We start from the raw sequence: 17,811 nt of genomic DNA, 5'->3' as shown, positions 1-17,811 counted from the left end.
GATCGGTGCGTTGACACGAGTGTGGTGTCGACGGAATTAGCATGGTACGTACGTTGTTGACCATATCATTTTCGCGGCGCATCCGCGACATTATCGTGCGAAACGTATATGCCCCGAGCAAACAGAAAACTGTCGCGCGCATACGTTACCCCCCTCAGGTCTGTCAACATCGCTCTGCGACATATCCGTCCACCTCGATATAACCACGAAGAGGACGGGTCCGCGTCCGGAAACTAAATTCCTCGAAACGACACGCTTGTCCACGTTAAAGGATACCTCGGCACGCGAAGTTTGCATCCCGGGACGGCTTTCTCCCGCAGATTAATGTCAGCATCGCGGAGTCATGAATGTTCCAACCGCGAGCGAAATTCCGTTTGCGCTCAATTCAGCAGAAAGAGAAATGAAATTTCCCAGAGAGAAAAATCTCCCTTTGTCCCGACAGATTATCCTGATTTAGTCATTAGTTAAAGAAGTAAAAAAATTTCGTAATAATTTAAAAAAAAAAATTTTTTTTCTTTTTTAAATTAACGATTAAATGGGGATAAGCTGTGTAATCAAGATTTGAGATTTTTAGGTAATAAAGGAGACTCCCATTTCTGTTTTCGCAATATTATTATTTATGCAAATGTCTATAAAACTTTTTCATTTTTGTTTACTTCAATATTTTGTTGTGTCATACAAAAAATATAATTATATACCTTATAACTATACAATATTAAATTAAAATATTTGTTCTCTTCTTTAAACCAAAGATTCAATTACAAGATTATATTAGTTATATAAATTAACACAATAAAGAATACAATAGGACTAAATATAAAATTTGCTTAATTTACCCCTTGCTCAGTTTCCCCCGAATTTATGATATAATTTATCATTCCACGGATACAGGAGGATTAGTTGTTAATACCACAATGAGCTAACGACCCTAACGAGTCTAGAAATTCAAACGTCGATTGTCCCCATCTGCTATTCTAAGAACGAATAACGTTTTGTTTCTCGACACCTACATCGTGTTTCCGACAAACATTCGAAATGTTAAAGATCGAAAAAGACGGAAACGTTACGCAAGAAAAGGTCATAATATAAATACATCTATTAACAGCATAATATTATTTATTTAAAGCACATTACAAAATTTTTTGAAAAATATATTTCAATATTTTTCTACATTTTAAAAATATAAAATTTTTTTTTATATTTTAAAATAATATAAAATTTTTATATTTTTAAAATAATTCAAAATACGAGCGACTAATTTAAACATGCTATGAAATATGATACGCAATTATTCCGGAAAAATATGATTTAAAGCGCAAAATACGAAATATTTTTTAGTTTCAATATTCACCGCTACGTATGTTTGAAATTCTAAAATCTAGTTGCATAATCCGCAGAAAATTAGTTTAGGGAAATAGAAAATTAATTTAGGGAAAAAATATTCTGTGATATAAAGAGGTGCAAGCTTCATAATTTAATGATCGTGAAAAGTGCACTAGTAGCGTCTTTAGCAACACGAATCTAAATGCCATTCGCACTTGGGATAAACAATAGCTGTCATATATCATAAACATATATAAATTTAAGAGAGAGTAGAAAGGAATAAATTATCTGAATTTCAAATATTAACGATATTAATACTAGATTATGCGGAAAATAATAATCGAATTTAATCTACCCAATTTTAAGCTACCTACACACTTTTATCTATCACGAGCTAAATATTAATTTTGTGGATTAATTTTATGTATTGTGCGAAAAGTCCTTGTCCAAAATTTCTCGTTATTTTTTTGGAATTTGTGTACTCATAAATTTCTTCACTTAAAATTTTTAATTTTATGTTTAATTTTTCCCAAGATTATCGTAGATAAAATAATTTTATTTTAACAACCTTGTTTTATATCATTTTTCTCTTTAATAATATAAAGCATCTTTGTATTATATCATTCTTTTCCTTTTATAATCTTATAGATAATATTTTAAATCAATACGTATACAAGTATACAGATATATATACATATAAACAATGCAATCTCATATATATATGTGTGTGTGTGTGTGTGTGTGTGTGTGTGTGTGTGTGTGTGTGTGTGTGTGTGTGTGTGTGTGTGTGTGTGTGTATAGATTATTATTTTTTGAGCAACCTATAATAATAAATAAATCCACCAGTCGATGTACCACAACTCTGCTGCATCTCTGCGCCATTCTGTCTGCTGCTTGTTTTTTCTTACTAATCCACAATTGATCACAACTTCACACACATACACAGACACACACACACACACACACACACACACACACAGTGCAAACCTTAATCACTTTAGCACGACAATCACCCGTTATGTTGTACTGGCACCCTTGACGATTACTTCATCGTATTCCGTTTCGACACGACACGCTTCGAACCAACGTTATCTCGCTGTGTTCCAAACGAAAAAGTTCCTTATGCCAACTGTCGCGTTTCGGTAATGAATTCGCTAATGAATAAGTTTCGTGATTGCATCCATTCGATAGCTGCCTAAATACGGATTCCGTGAAGTTACATCAAACTCCGAGCAAACGCGAAATACGACTGCCCGTGGGCCCGATCGGCATTCTCGATCTATCACGCATGGCTTTCAACCAGGTCTTTTTTTTCGAAATTCGAAAAAATGTCACGACGAACACTGGCACTAATGGCACGCATTGGCACCGCAACATTTCGACTTCTCGATATTTCGAAAACGATGCGTCACCTGATTCGGCAAATCCGTTTCGGCGATCTATCGACGCTTCTCGATGTGCCGAATGGTGCTCACGAGCGATTAATGCGAAATACGTATATCGGAGCCTGGCAGGATGGAATCCACTTTCGCGAACGATAAACGCGCGATCCAGGACGTGATCTCGCGCGCGAACGGACGGCATCCGGAAGGGGTTAATAACTTTGAAACAACGTTTCACATTTGATACTTGCGATACTCACCCGCTCGTAAAATCCACTCGAAACGATCGAGAAGAACGCGAAAATGCATTCTCGACTCTGCTCTGAGAATGCTCAATTGACCGGCCTTTAAATCAGTATGTCATGCCACCTAACTTCACGGTATTTACGCGACAAAGGCGTTCCTCGCGCGTGATGAAAATTTCTCTTTGAGCAATTTTTTCTTTTATTGATGTGTCGGTAGGGAAATTTATTATACGAATATTCTCGAATTCATTAAAATTCAAATTAATTGAAAGCTCTCAAAGAGCACGAGCCCATTTGAATATAAAAGGCTGTATAGCGTGAGAATTCGAAATAAAAACAACGATACAAAATTTCACTATGTGATTCAAATTTAACTCGCTCTTACGATTACATCGCAGAAATTCTTCGATATATATTTCTATATGGAACAATTTTGCTGTAGAATTTGATCAGATACAAATTTAAAAAATAATTTTGTTGGATCAAAATTATTATGATAGATGTTTAAATATGATAATAATATTGCAAAAATTTTTTTATGTTCTGGCAACTAATTTAAATGTTATCCTATATAATTATTTTAGTGGCGCAGCAAAATTATTTTTTGGATCTGTATCCAACAAAACTGTTCTCTCCCTATAAATAAACAAATTTTTTTAATACTATATTAGTGAGATATTAAGAATATTAACTGCTGGAAATCAAATTACTTGGTACTTTACCTTTGACAAATTAGAACGCGAAAAATTACAATCTCACTTATGAACGAATAAATATACCGAATTAAATGGGACAGATGATTAACTTTGATCAACTTTGGGTCACTTAATATTCGTCTTTATACTCGATTCAGCGAATCAATTTTCATAATAACATCGAACATCGTATTTCAAAACAAATAAATGTAACAAATAGATATCGCTCAAAACACAGGTGTTGAGATAATTAATCTAATGTAATTAATTCCACTTAATATTTTTTGGCGAGTCATAACACGAAGAATTTGTCATGAAATTGTCAGATTCAATAAATTGATCGAGATAAAACGATATATCTATTAATATTAATTCACAATATTTATCAAAAGTTTGTTTATTTGTCAAATATACACTATCTCTCTTCCGGTTAAATGAAAAATAAAAATAGAACAAATAATTTAAAAAAAATACTTTATTGATACAATAAAAACAAAAAATTAATTAATAAAAAAATATAAACTATCGTGTGTTGTGTTATTTTTAATTTAATTGAAAAAATGGGTGCTCACACTTTTAACACACGATGCAAGTGCCTTTTCATGCTGATGCTCGGCATTTTCAGTGTCAAAAATAAATCACATGGCTATTCAAAAGTGACTATTCGAATTTCACTATTTTGTGTCAATTTTACGTGACATATTTTAACATTAAACATGAATTGGTACTTTAAAGCTATAATTTGTCAAATTCTTGGTATTTTTTTTTTTTAACAAGATTTTCCGATGCGAGCAAATGTGAAATGCCATGACTCCGATCTCTGGAAACAACAATATCCGAATAATTCAACAGAATAAAACGTAACAATTTATATTTTACAACTGTTGGAAAAGTTTTTAAAATATAGAGCTATCCTTTTAGATAAAAATATAATCCAATCACGAGCAGAAAATCATAAGCTGTCGAATGTAACGCGATACGACGCAATCGAGCGTTTGTCTTCGACACGTTCAAGATTATATGTATGAAAATCGCTTAGCGAAAATTCACACCATAACAAGACGCGCTACACCGATTTTATATCCTCGAACTTGTGTATTTTCGTCCCATTTTCGTATATTCTATTTTATATTCTATTTTTCAATATCTCACGCCTATTCTACACGAGCAATACACGTATCTTCCCATTTCCCATGTGCGCGTTACTCATACGTCATAGATGTGACACGTGGTGATATATCCGCAAACTCCTCGTGGTTTATCGTTTTAAACGTTTTCTATTTTACGAGGATTTCTATAGATATCTCGAGACGTATTGTATTTGTTGGAATTTTCGCTACGCGGATATTTACGAAGATATCTCGAAGCGCGTATTGTATTTGTAAGAATTCACTACGCGGATATTTATAAGATTTACTATTTTTTTAATTGATATTTATGATTGTTATGAGAAAAATGTGAATGTGAAATACAGACGAAACATGCATAGAGATGCTTGCGGATGCATTTTATATCGCTCGTTAAAATTTACTGGGTGATACTTTGGTTCGTTCATATACTATTTATTCTATATGTTATCTGATTTTAAGTAAAACCTTTTGCATTATCGAAGTGCATAAACATGAAACAGCGCATACGCTGACAAAATATTGCAGAGAATATTGCTTCTGTGTAGTTACGAAGCATCGATTGCATCTTCCAACGGTGGCTTTTACGCGCACCCGTTTCGATTCTGCAAGCATAACGTTGCAATAAAAAGATGCAATATCAATTTATAGGTATACATATGCATGTAAAAAGTTCAAAGAGCGTACTTTATTCGAAAAAAAGGTTGACCGAGATTTTCCGAGATGTAAATAACAGAAAATCAATTATGATTACGTTTGTAACAAAGTTGCAAATCCAATTTTGATAAATTTTATATAGAAAATAGCATTTGCCTCTCAGGAAAAAAATACATATTTTCTGCTGAAACTTATTTTATACTTTAATTTTTATACTTTTTCTCATAAAAATATTACAATAAAAATTAAATATCAAAATATGATTTTTATGAAAATGTATGTACTTACTAGAATAGTGAGATAAAATAATAAGTAATTCTGAGTAAAACTGATTATACAAAAATATGATTGAATATAATAAGACTTTTAAATTATTAAAAATGAGGACATTTATATACACACACACACACACACACACACACACACACACACACACACACATATATATATATATATATATAAAGAGGAGGAAGAGAAGCAGAAGATTTATGTTTTTCAAACTTAACGTAGTGTTAATAATGTTAAACATTAATTAAGCGCAGTTGGGAGGAGGCAGAATTAAGGAAGCAGTCGCGTGTATTGGTCGTGGGATCGCGATATGAAAACCGGGCCATGTTTACCGAGACTTTGATTAAGCCTTCGGCACCTTATTGCCGGTAAAAGCGCGGTGTGCGGTCGGTCCCTGGGTAAACTTAGCTTGATTGCGAGGCCAAGAATGGAACATAAAAGTCGAGTTAAAAGCAATTATAGCCCGGCCCCGTTTGTTAGAGAAATGGACGAGGAAAAATCGATGATCGTCAGTATCACCTGCGTATCGCACACGCGGGGATTCTCGACGATTAATGCAATCCGATCGATCCGATAGGAATTAATGCGTATTCTGCGAGAACGATCGTCCTTCTTCATAATTTATTGTCTAATTTATTCGTCCTGTCGTGGAAGAGAAAACGCCGCGAATTAGTTCCACCACCGTACAGAAATTACCCGTCGCATATTTAACGAAGAGACCCGACTGGCATACAAGTTTAATCGCAAGCTCCCAAAGCTGGTGTAATCATCTTTACGGCTATCAGAAAATGGTGGGTACATAGTCGTAAGTAAGCCAGGAATTCCATTGGTGGTTTGAGGTTTAATTAGTTCATTAAAAAACTTATTACCTTTAAACTATCGCTAATTACATTTTCATCAGTCGGCGACGTCGAAAGAATCCCATGAGAATCGCGCGATCAGAAATCAACAAGTTAATATTTATTATCGCGATTTATATCGCGATAAATTACTCTAATTAATTTATAGATTTTTTTTATTTATTTTATCTCGCGATATTCCTAACGCAACTATTTTATTTTATTCTTCTCTTCATCAACAATACAAAATAGATATAATATGGAGAACATAAATCTCACACATGTATCACGCGATATATTTTTTAATCTAACTCAAATTGCAACATACGAGTTTATTTCATTGACTGAAGAGAAACGCCACCGGGAAATAGGTATTTGCAAAGAGCAGCGAGATGAACAGCATATGAAAAATAAAATAAAAAAGAAAAAAGATTTCGTTTTAATGAGTTATCAATTCGCCGCGCGAACGACGTGTCAAAAGAAAAAAAGATTGTAAATATATTGACTCAAAGAAGAATATTTCTCGAAAAAGCTCTTATTTATTTCCGAGATGATTTTATTACGTCGTAATACATGAAAATTCGGTTTCTTGGAAAAGTTTGGTTACTATCCGCAAAATGCAGCGAGGTGTGTTGTTGCCCGCCGCGCCATTAACACGGCTTGTCGTATAGCATAAAATTTAATGTATATCGCGTACGCGGTAAGCGAATTACTTAACGGCATTACGATATCGCCCGCAGTATTATTCACCGTGGATGATAAGGCCGATTACCTGAGCAAGGCGAATGTAAAATTAGTAATATCCTTCCCTATTCTATCCGACAGAACATCGTGAACAAGCAATTGGAACGCAACCAATTAGTGTGACATATTAACTATTATCATATATTATATCAAATACGCTATGATAATTTTATAAAGTAATAATTATATACTAAAATTTGAAATCTGAATCTAAACTTTAATAAGCGTGAAACATACTTCTGTGCTATTATTATTATTTACAAAAATATTGTATAAATCATAAGTTAATTTATTTATAATTAATTAATTTATAATATAATTAGATGTTACAATTAGATGATATTAATTAATAGTATATATAATTTTTATTATCAAAATTTCGAAATAGTTGTAGTATTTTATGACAAGCTATCGGTCATTCGTTCGGGATGTAATTAAGAGAAATGTACCTCGCCCCAAATTATTAGGATACGTATGTGAAATTTATATAGATATCTCGCAACTTCTCGATAAACTCGAAATTATCGGTTTTTCCGCAAGTACATAATTAAACAAAGTTATTATTAATTATAAAGAGATGACTTACCACAAATTTTTTATTTATAACGTATACATAGATTTATAAAATTTGTTATATATTTATAACAGAGCAAACGTTAATATTATATTGAAATATGACATTGGCAAAATTAACATTTTCAATAATTCATAGAATCTATATTAACTAATCTGAGATTATGGGGTTTCTTTTCGGAAACTCTCTCTGCAATATAAAATCACGCGGCCAAATGGAGCAAGGCCGTGATGCAATAACGAATCGCAAGTGTTTACGGTTTCGTTTCTCGCCACGTACATCGCAACACATGCGGTATTAACGCGTCGATGTTAACGAAGCCATAATAAATTCCATATCTTAAAAGGTGGCGGATGCTCCGACGAACGCGGAGTTTTCCATGGGAGCCGCGTGTCGAAATATCCTAAATATAGTTAGGGCTATTTCCGAGTTCGAGAGCTCGGAGAGAGCTCGGCCATCGGGATAAAAGCGGGAAAATGAGGGAAATGTGGAGGGGGAGAAAGAAGCGGGATAACAGGCGGCCCTCGTTATTTATTGACGTCGCACGCACGCAGGTGTCTTTGCTTCGAGATCTATAGTGTTCGTGTCGCGTGTGCATCGCGTCCAGGACCATCTTCCTTGTGCCAAGTGTCACGACAATAGCCAGCCGCTTTCTTCTCTCCCACCTCGAAAGCTATTGACACACGTGTTCCATATCGCATCGGTCTGTCGTCTGTCGCGCGTCAGCTTTAACGGATCATCAGTATTAAATATCAGGATATTCCCCGGGATGTTTCTTCATACACAAACGATCGAGCAAACGATAGCGTATCTTTCTTATCTCATGAAACGAAAAGTATTGCGTGAAATTCTTCAATGATGTGCAGCATACAAAAAAAAAGAATAATTTTTATATATCTTTGTTATGAATTAAAAAAATTGTTTAAGTGCATTATGCAGAATTTGGCAGCGACAATTTTTTTTTTTTTTTTAATAAGAGAAAAATAATGTTATTCTGTAAACTGTAAGACTGCGTCAGTCAATCGGTACGATTGCGAGGATTCGCTTGGCATGGCGGAAAGGGTCCTTCTCCGAGATCGAGAAGCGAGGGCCGCTGCGGCACGTTGTATGGCTGCTCGTATCGTGTTCAGCTCCTCTATTTTCGGGAATTGTAACTCGATGTGCAAATACAGGGTTTCTACGTATAACGATCGCGTGTGTACCCGCGTTCATAGATGCGTGCGTGCGTACGTTAACATTACGTATCGCCCGCATGGACTGCATCGATCGGCCCGGACAAGATTCTCTCGCGCCTCCGTTTCTCTATCTCCTATGCACGAGGCATAAACCACTTGAACGTCCAACTTCGACACCCAGTAATTATCCACCGCGATCGAACTTCGCGAAGTCGGCTTGTAGAAGCCATTAGCCAGAGATTAACCGATAGTTGGCCGCCGAAATTCGTACCCCGTTTGCTGTGTCAGTTCTTAGTTCGATTACCAGCGTCAATTAGCGCTCTACTGAATAATTTAATTTCAGCTATGTTATGGCTAATTGTAAGACTGCAATCTGATATCGTGTGATTTAACATTATCATGATTCTGTATGTTTATAGAAATACTTTCACTCATTTTTTTTTTTTATTCATAGATAAAGAGATTCTCAGAGAGATTTTTTTCTCATTATATTAATAGTTGTGTAATTTTAATAAATTAAATTGTTTTAAATTGTTTTGCAGACAGATAACGTATAATGTATATTTAATGCGAAGAAAGTAAACTAGTTTTTAACTAATAATAGCACAAAGAAATCTCTTTCCTGAAATTTAGAATATATTGTCTTTAAATATCTGTCTTTAAACATCTTTTATTAGAATTAAGATGGTGATAATGTATTTTTATGAGCTTACTTTATTGTTGTGGCCCTTATTATGACATCTTTATAGCGACATTAGACGAGATGTGATAAAAACAGTAAAACAGTAAAGAAGACGAAGTGCGCGAATTAATAAATTAGAACGTTTCATGGGATACGTACAATGAAACATCTTGAGTGACGTGCAAAAAGAGATATTTGTACTCTACCGTATTTTTATATGAGAGAGTTGAGAGATTTATTTTAAAAGTATTCTTTCTTAAATAAGATTTCTCACAAAATAATATATATATATATATATATATATATATTACAAATGATATTGATATACCATATTTTATGATTTTATGTGATGTTATGAACAGTATAGAAATAAAATAAGAAGTAAAATTTAATTGCTTTATAAATCGAACATTTATTATAAAAAAAAATAAAAAATAATTATCAAAATGTTCTCTCTCCTTCTCTTTTTAATTTTTATAAGCTTATTTTTCAACTTGAAAGTTGTTTTCACTGTTTGAAACTAAATTCTAAAAAAATATAGACTAAATTACAAAAAACACAATTTCAATGTATTCGTAACATAAATTTAAGTCCGTTCGGAAATAAGCTCTTCGATCATTTCTTTCTGCCTCTGAAAGAAAAATCACCAGGGAAATTTTCTTGCCAGGTCAATAACGATGTTGGCGCCGCAAACTTTAACGCAATATACATTTCATGAATCCATCGAAAGTTGACATAAAAATTATACGGATGAATTGACAGTTAATATATGCTTCTAACAACGACGAAGTGTCATGATGTAGAAAATTCTATAAGCGACATAAGTCGAGCTCATCCGCCACTTTCGCTGCTCGGTGTCGAAAGCCCTAAGCGCTACCGTCTCGTAACTTATATTGACAACCCAGCACTTAAGAATATGAACGTTGTAATGCTCTTTTTTTTCCGAGAGAAAACTCTTTTAGAAGTAGAAGAAGCCTTTTATGAATATGATCGATTTTTCTTTCGTCGGAATAACATATCATCGCGAGCTTAAAGCCAGTAGCTTAAAGCACATTCAGTATCGGACGTTATTAACGTCCAAAGTTTTAGAATATAACTTGGAGATCTCAAAAGTTTAACGATACATTCGCACTTGAATCTTTCTATCATCAAAGCCATTATCATAGATAAGAAAGAGATTTTAAATAAAAAAATGTATAGTCATTCTAAGCCGCGAGACAAGCAGTAAGAATAATAAACAAATAACAAGAGTCATATTTGAATATATACTTAAAAAATTTTATAGTTTAAAAAAAGTAATATGTAATAATGTATAATATGTAATAAAAATTATATTATTATTTCTATCTTTAGAATTAAATTTGTTGCAAAAGTGCTTCTTGTCTTTAAAATGTTAATCACTTTTAATTTAAATGCTATAAACGCCTTGCCAGCTTTCTTGCTTAAACTTCTTACTTCGGTATGTATGACAGAGTGAAATTGCGACTGTTCTAGGATCTTGCATGGCGATATACGTAATTCATTCCTAATCCCCGACGAAAGTCAGGTAGATCTCGGTTTTCCGGAATGGGGACGAATGTGCTGCGAGACACGTCGAGCAAAATGGTTTAATAAACGACTCTCGGTGTCGTTTGTGTGTCTCGAGGTGGGCTCGGACCGCGGAATAAACAATTCCGGGCATCCGTGGAGAATCCCCAGGATTAACGTACCGCCGTCGCTCCAATAAAGCTAGGTTACAGAATGTCATTATGGTAGACAGGCGGCAGAAATACCGCGCATCCACTTCATCTACTAGACGAGGCCCCTTTTATTTTCATTGCCGCCTCGAAAAAAATTACACCGCCGACCACGCTATTTTTACGATCCCTTAAAACTATGCGCACTTTTATTTACAAAGTGTAGAAAACGAGTGACGATTGATGGTAGTACTTAAATTAAATTTAAATGCATAATAAAATGTTGCAATATAATTAAACTTAATTAACAAATAAATAATATATTTATGACAAATTGCGCAAGTAATGATAAAAGATAAAAAATTATCAAATTCGAAGAAAAATCGCAATACGACATAATCTATTGTGAGACAAAATATGCGTGTAAAACAATCGTAATAGAAGTCTCCTTTCAGGTAATATTTGCGTTGAATGGATCTTAACGACTGCTTTGAAATGCAAATTACGACCCGTTAACTCATCCAATATTAGAAAATGTTGAATCAATCGATCGGATTAAAATGAAGAAATAATGAGTAATGTGGCAGCTAGAGTCCATTAGACTTTATCCCTGATTACAGGAGGAACTCGTCACGGAATGGTCACTATTAAGGCTAAATGCGGTGCGTTATACCTACACGGTAGCGTTCGTTTATTAGTAGACATTTATCAAGGAAGCTTATACTACAATTGATTCCCCAAGATCCGCAACTGATTTACGACTTACATAAGCACAAATCGAATCTATCCATTGTGGAAATGATCGTACGCGGAGTTCCAGCAGCATTCTCAGTAGAATCTACTTTACGCAAATTATGTTTGAAATTCATATATTTAATGGACTTGTAAATGCCGACAAGCGTAAGTAAAATAACAAACCAGCAAATAATAAATCTTACTGATAACACAGAATAAGAAAGAGTTTTACGTCTTTGTTATTATTAGATTATTATTGCCTATTACGTTATCTTAAATATCTTTATTTTATATATTGGCAGTATTGGCTTTATATTTCTACAGTTTTCAATTTCAATGTTATTTATTTATTCAGAATTTTTCTTATAAAGTGGTATCTCGAGTATGTAAATACGATGTCCAGGTCCCCAAATATTCCAATAAGACAGCCTTCCAATAAGACATTCAGTGCCGAGAATTCAATTATACGAGAAAGACATAGAAGAAGAGGTCTGCAAGGCATATCTGTCTTGGCGACGTTATCCACTCTTGAATATGCAAACGCTGCTCCGTGCGATGTTTAACACGCGAAGAACTCCCCTACGGTCGATTGCACCGGGGATACAGACGGCGTTCTACCTGCGCCTGCGAGTGTACCTAAATGCATGTGCAACGCTTGTTTCGAGATAGAACAGGATTTATACGGTATAAAGTACCATAGTATAATATTCAACATCCACGAATAAATTCGAAATAAAAATGCTTGAAGAATTCCACTTACTATATTTCTTAGAAATATTTTCTTTAAATTTCATTATTCTCTATATATTGTTATCTTATATTCCGTCATTTTAGGTTCTAAAATTTTATGTATGAAATTACTAATCTAGTTTTCTTAATGATTTTGATTTCATTGAAATCTATGTTCGTCTATCTTAGACGGAGGACGACCACATTCGTTCTATTATTCAAGAGTTTAACAAGGGAATTGTTCTATATGAGGGTAGAGAACGTTTGTTCTTTTGCTCTTCTGTCACAAACTTAACTGTTCTCATTCCATAAATTGTTATTTAAATTAAAGGTGCATACTCAATATGTCTTATTGATAATGTATGTAATAAGAACAGAAAAAAGTATATAAATATATAATCTCTACACACTTGCTTACGATAAATTTTTGCTTTACGATAAATTAGCGTTTGGCTAGACGCATGAATCATGCAAAAAAATCAACTATTGTCTAGAGACAATTTTTCTAAAGTAAATCGCTATTTTTCAATGAGAAATAATTTCTAAATAAAATGATAATACAAAGTTTTTCTTTTAAATAATTTCATAATTTTAAATAATTAAAAAATTAAATTTTATGAAATTTTAAACCTTAAATTTTAAAAGACTTGAATTTTATTTATAATTTTATTTATAACAAATACATAATGAGATCTTGTAACTGAATTATTTCGCAGTAATTTAATTTATAAGAAAGTTTCCATATTTCTAATTCAAAAACTACTGATTATTCCGACATTTTAACTGCAAAAGGATCTTTTCCAAGTTCTCAATAGATCTGTAATTAAAATCGATGGTCTTGAAACACTTTTAGTGCCTATGGCGTATCTCAGGAAAGCCCTTCGAGGATAGTGTACGTGTTGAAGAACTTGCGTGGGAGGAAGGGCGGGTTGTAAAAGTGTTTGTAATCGTTCCGTCTGTATCTAGTTGCACACGCGATCTACGGATTAAAATTAACAACCGCTCCGGCATATATTGATTGCACTCTCACCTTGACACCGAGCAGGAGGTTCGTTCCTCCGCCGACAACGATGGCCGCACGCGAAGGTTCCGGTGCAGAGAAATACCTCCCTCTCTCGACATTGAACCCTCTCCGTATAAATACCGAAATTAGATGCCGCCGTCCATCGGAGAATCGGATCGTTGTTTCACCATTTAATGCGACCTCGCAGCAAGCTCTTTGCTGAGATTAAACGAAAAGTCGGAATCGAGTCAAAGATTTAAATTGCGACAATCCTTTAACAACTACTTAATTAACCGTAACTTGAATTTGATATTATTTAAAATTATATTATATAAAAAATAAAAAATGAATATATACATGATAAAATTTATAATATTTAAGAAAATAATATAAATTTTTATTTTTGACATAATTTTTTGCAGAGGTAAGATTTATGAGATGAAAAATTAATTATTTAGTAAGAAATATATAATACGTAAACACAATTTAAACATAAATTTAATAATTTAATTATATAAATTTAATAACAAAATTTATCCAGAATTTAAAGTGAAAGCATTAAATGATAAAATGAAAAAAATGACGTTGTTGCTTTATACGATGTTTTACGTACGTTTTATATTTTTATATTGTTACACAAAAGACATTGTAGAATTTTGTCAATCTAAAGTGTCGCTGTAAATATGTAACGGCCGTACTATCTCTTAAATCCCTCGATCCTCTTCGACAATCGCACTTAGGGGAGCAATATCATCATTTCACGAGAGTGACAGAATATCTTCAGGTCGCTCCTGGTACGATCGAGTCGATACAGTCCCTTATCGTCAAGTATATGGATTACCGATGAATGTCCGTTCCAATCGAAATTGGAAACGCTCGTCGAATAAGGAGGAACTCGCTCAACCATAAGAAACAGAACCAGAGCAACTTTGTATTTCCTCCCATGAATACTGGCCGAGTGCTCTTCCATTTCCTTTATTTGAAAAGAAGATGTTTCCGACATTTATTTTACATATCAGGTAAACATATGTAAACATTTTTTTAATTTCATAATTGCAGATTTAATTTCGATCTCACAATAAAGATAAATATAGCGCATTACGTTCCCTCTTACATTTACGCTTGTCTGAAATTTATAAATTCCCAGGTCAGATTTACATCGCTTTCAAAACAAACGGCCTCCATTACATTGTTATATTTTTCTGTATCTCTCATATCTGAAATTGCGTGCGGTAGAAAAGGTTTTCTCTATCTCTCGCGGGCGCTTATCGTCCTAATATAATTTATAAGGTATGACAGGAAGCGTGAGAGGAAAAGTCGCCTCTCGTGACATAATTTATTTGCTGGACGTGGCGGCGACGATCTCGAGAGCGTGTTCGATGTAAGCTCAAACGTAGAAACCGCCAGACGATCGGCTTCGATGTGTAACATATGCCTTACGCCAGACGGCCTTTAGATCGTCTCGCGGCATATTTTATTCAGCGAAGCGCATTTTTGCGGCTGAACACGTTCCAGCCGTTTTCAGAAACGCAGGTTTTCTGCATGCACGTAGGATCCTGAAGTTCTTATCCCGGGAAAGCTTGCAAAAAGAATTCTCGCGGTATCCCGAATGAGAGGAGATACTCGGTCAGCTCCCTTTCCACTTCTGGGAAATTGGTTTTCGTAATATTGCACTCGACGAGGACATGCGAAAAACTATTGCTTGAATATTCACCTTTCGGCAAAAATGCAAATTTTTTTTGCTGCTATGAAATATACATCAGAGAGATAGACTTTTCTGCGATATAATTTATTCGTCTTCTTCTGTCTCTCTTTCTCCGTGCACAAAATACCGAAATTCGACTGAGATTCTGATAGACGATCTATTCGTTTATTTAAACATTAAGCTTTCGCAACATTACTGAATTTCCATTCGACGACAGATTTTCCTTTCACGTTTTTTGCATCTTTTTAATCCAAAATTAAATATTCCTGATTATACACTCAGATAGAAAACTTATAACGCAAATGACTATGAAATAGAATCGCTTGGAAACATTTCTTTTTTTTTAATTACGGGCTGTTTTTTGTAATAAAAAAATTTTGCAAACGTTTTTGAGAAAACAGTATTGGTGATAGTAATTAACAAAACCGTACTGTTATCGTACTGTTGAAAATAAAACGAATTTGGTAAAAGTTATTGTTTTTATCTCTTCTTTTTTCCCGTTGTATGCGATATTTCTGCGTTGTACCTGTCAACTTTTAACGCGATAACGACGGCAAACAGCCGCGAGGCTTTCCGTGATGTTACGTGACGTTTCCGTGTACCAAGTAACTGTGAGACGTGCGCGCGAAATCGTCAGCAAAATCGGCGAAACTGGAATTACTACACACGTCACTGTATATTGTACATACCATTACTACATACCGTTCGCTTCCCGAAATTCGGCCGTGCCCTCCTACGCTTCCGGCGAGCCATTGAGTTCGTTTTGCGGAGAATTTATGAGCGAGGAGCCATTGTTCTTGGACGCGACAACTTTTGGGAACGATATCCGATATAAGTCAGCCTAGGGCGCAATCTGAAAATTCTATCCGGAGAAAATTGCGGAGGAAGAAATCACCAGATAAGAAGCGGACAAACGTTATTTTTTTTTCTTTTGCTTCAGGACTCTACTTCCCGCAATCGGACCTCACTCTAAGGTTGCCGTACTCGGCTGAATACAACGCGGACGAGGTCAAATTAATCGGCCTTAGGACGCTCCGGAACAACTCCGCTACGCCACAAAATGCGGAGTATCGGATCCTCATGCCGCAAGAAAAGTCTGTAATTTATCTTGGAAATACGAGCGATGTTATCTTACGAAATGTTCCGAAAAATGGTAGATACATTTTTATTTATTTATCACATTTTTTTTCACAAGAAAATCTATCTAAGGAATTTTATTTAATGCTATAAAAAGATAATATTTAACCCTAGCTGAAATAGTTTCCTATTTTTTACCTATTTTATTGCAAGGCACCCTTCATATCGTTATCAAAGCGACGGAAAAGAATTATAGCGAAGCAGTGCTCGAAATAAAAGTGAAATCAGTACCGGTGAGAGGAAAAACAATCAACTGTGCAGATTTCGTGCAGGTAAATTGTCGCAATAAATTTTTACTACCTTCTAAATATTCACGGATGATGAATCCTAAGTAATGCACCGCAAATATCACTTGAAAAATTCATATTCTGCACATAAATAAAATTGAACTAGATAATAAAAAAATATCTAATAACGTATTTATTATTTGGTGAATATAAAACCACAAGTCATCGTAAAAGTTTGTTTTATCTAGTCGCTGTGATATAAAGAGTATGGTTGTGTGAAATATCTATTAACGTGTATATTTTATCATATTTTATGGGAGGCATCGATACACGAAGTTCCTGGTGTTGCAGGACATGTGCTTCTGGAATACGTCAAGATACAAGATTTACGAGAATCAACCAGTCACCATGATTGGCATGTTCGGCCCGGAGGCATACAGCTACGTGTGTCCCGAATTTCGCGTTACCAAATATGAATTATTGAATGGCAAGTATCTTCACTGACATCACAATCCTTTCAGTTTCCACTTTTCGGATCCAATCCCGTATGATTTCAGACACATCCAATTATATTTTATTCAAATGAATAACAATAATCCAGATTTTAAATTTTAATTCAGAAATATTCAAAAAGTTTCTAAAGCATTTAGTGAAAGTAACTTTAAAAAAAAAAACTCCATTTTCTTCGCGTTTGAGATTTTTATCATTTTGAATTAAAGCGTCCTCGATGAATCGTATCGTCGCCCGGTGATCTTCGTCGAACCGTCAGGTTCATATTTGCGCGAGATAAATTCTCCGTCAAGGATCGAGCATTTTTCACTGACAAAGCCGGGATAACAGCGAAACGGTGATTGATTGGAGTCATTCG

General features: G+C 34.4%; 1 protein-coding gene across 1 annotated transcript in view; it reads left to right on the top strand.

Annotated features, from left to right (window-relative positions):
• Ret (protein kinase receptor Ret oncogene) overlaps positions 1–17,811 on the top strand; it is a 55,262-nt gene that overhangs the window by 14,717 nt on the left and 22,734 nt on the right. Inside the window, exons 3-5 of the mRNA XM_011638147.3 lie at positions 16,520–16,732; positions 16,870–16,988; positions 17,295–17,430. Of these exons, the coding sequence (XP_011636449.2) occupies positions 16,520–16,732; positions 16,870–16,988; positions 17,295–17,430 (468 nt within the window). The remainder of the gene's footprint in view (positions 1–16,519; positions 16,733–16,869; positions 16,989–17,294; positions 17,431–17,811) is intronic.

The sequence above is a fragment of the Pogonomyrmex barbatus genome, unplaced genomic scaffold (assembly GCF_055798465.1).
Source record: "Pogonomyrmex barbatus isolate J1 unplaced genomic scaffold, ASM5579846v1 scaffold1, whole genome shotgun sequence".
NCBI classification, from domain to species: domain Eukaryota; kingdom Metazoa; phylum Arthropoda; class Insecta; order Hymenoptera; family Formicidae; genus Pogonomyrmex; species Pogonomyrmex barbatus.
Note: the sequence above shows the minus strand (reverse complement) of the source record. Positions and strands in the feature narration are given on the sequence as shown.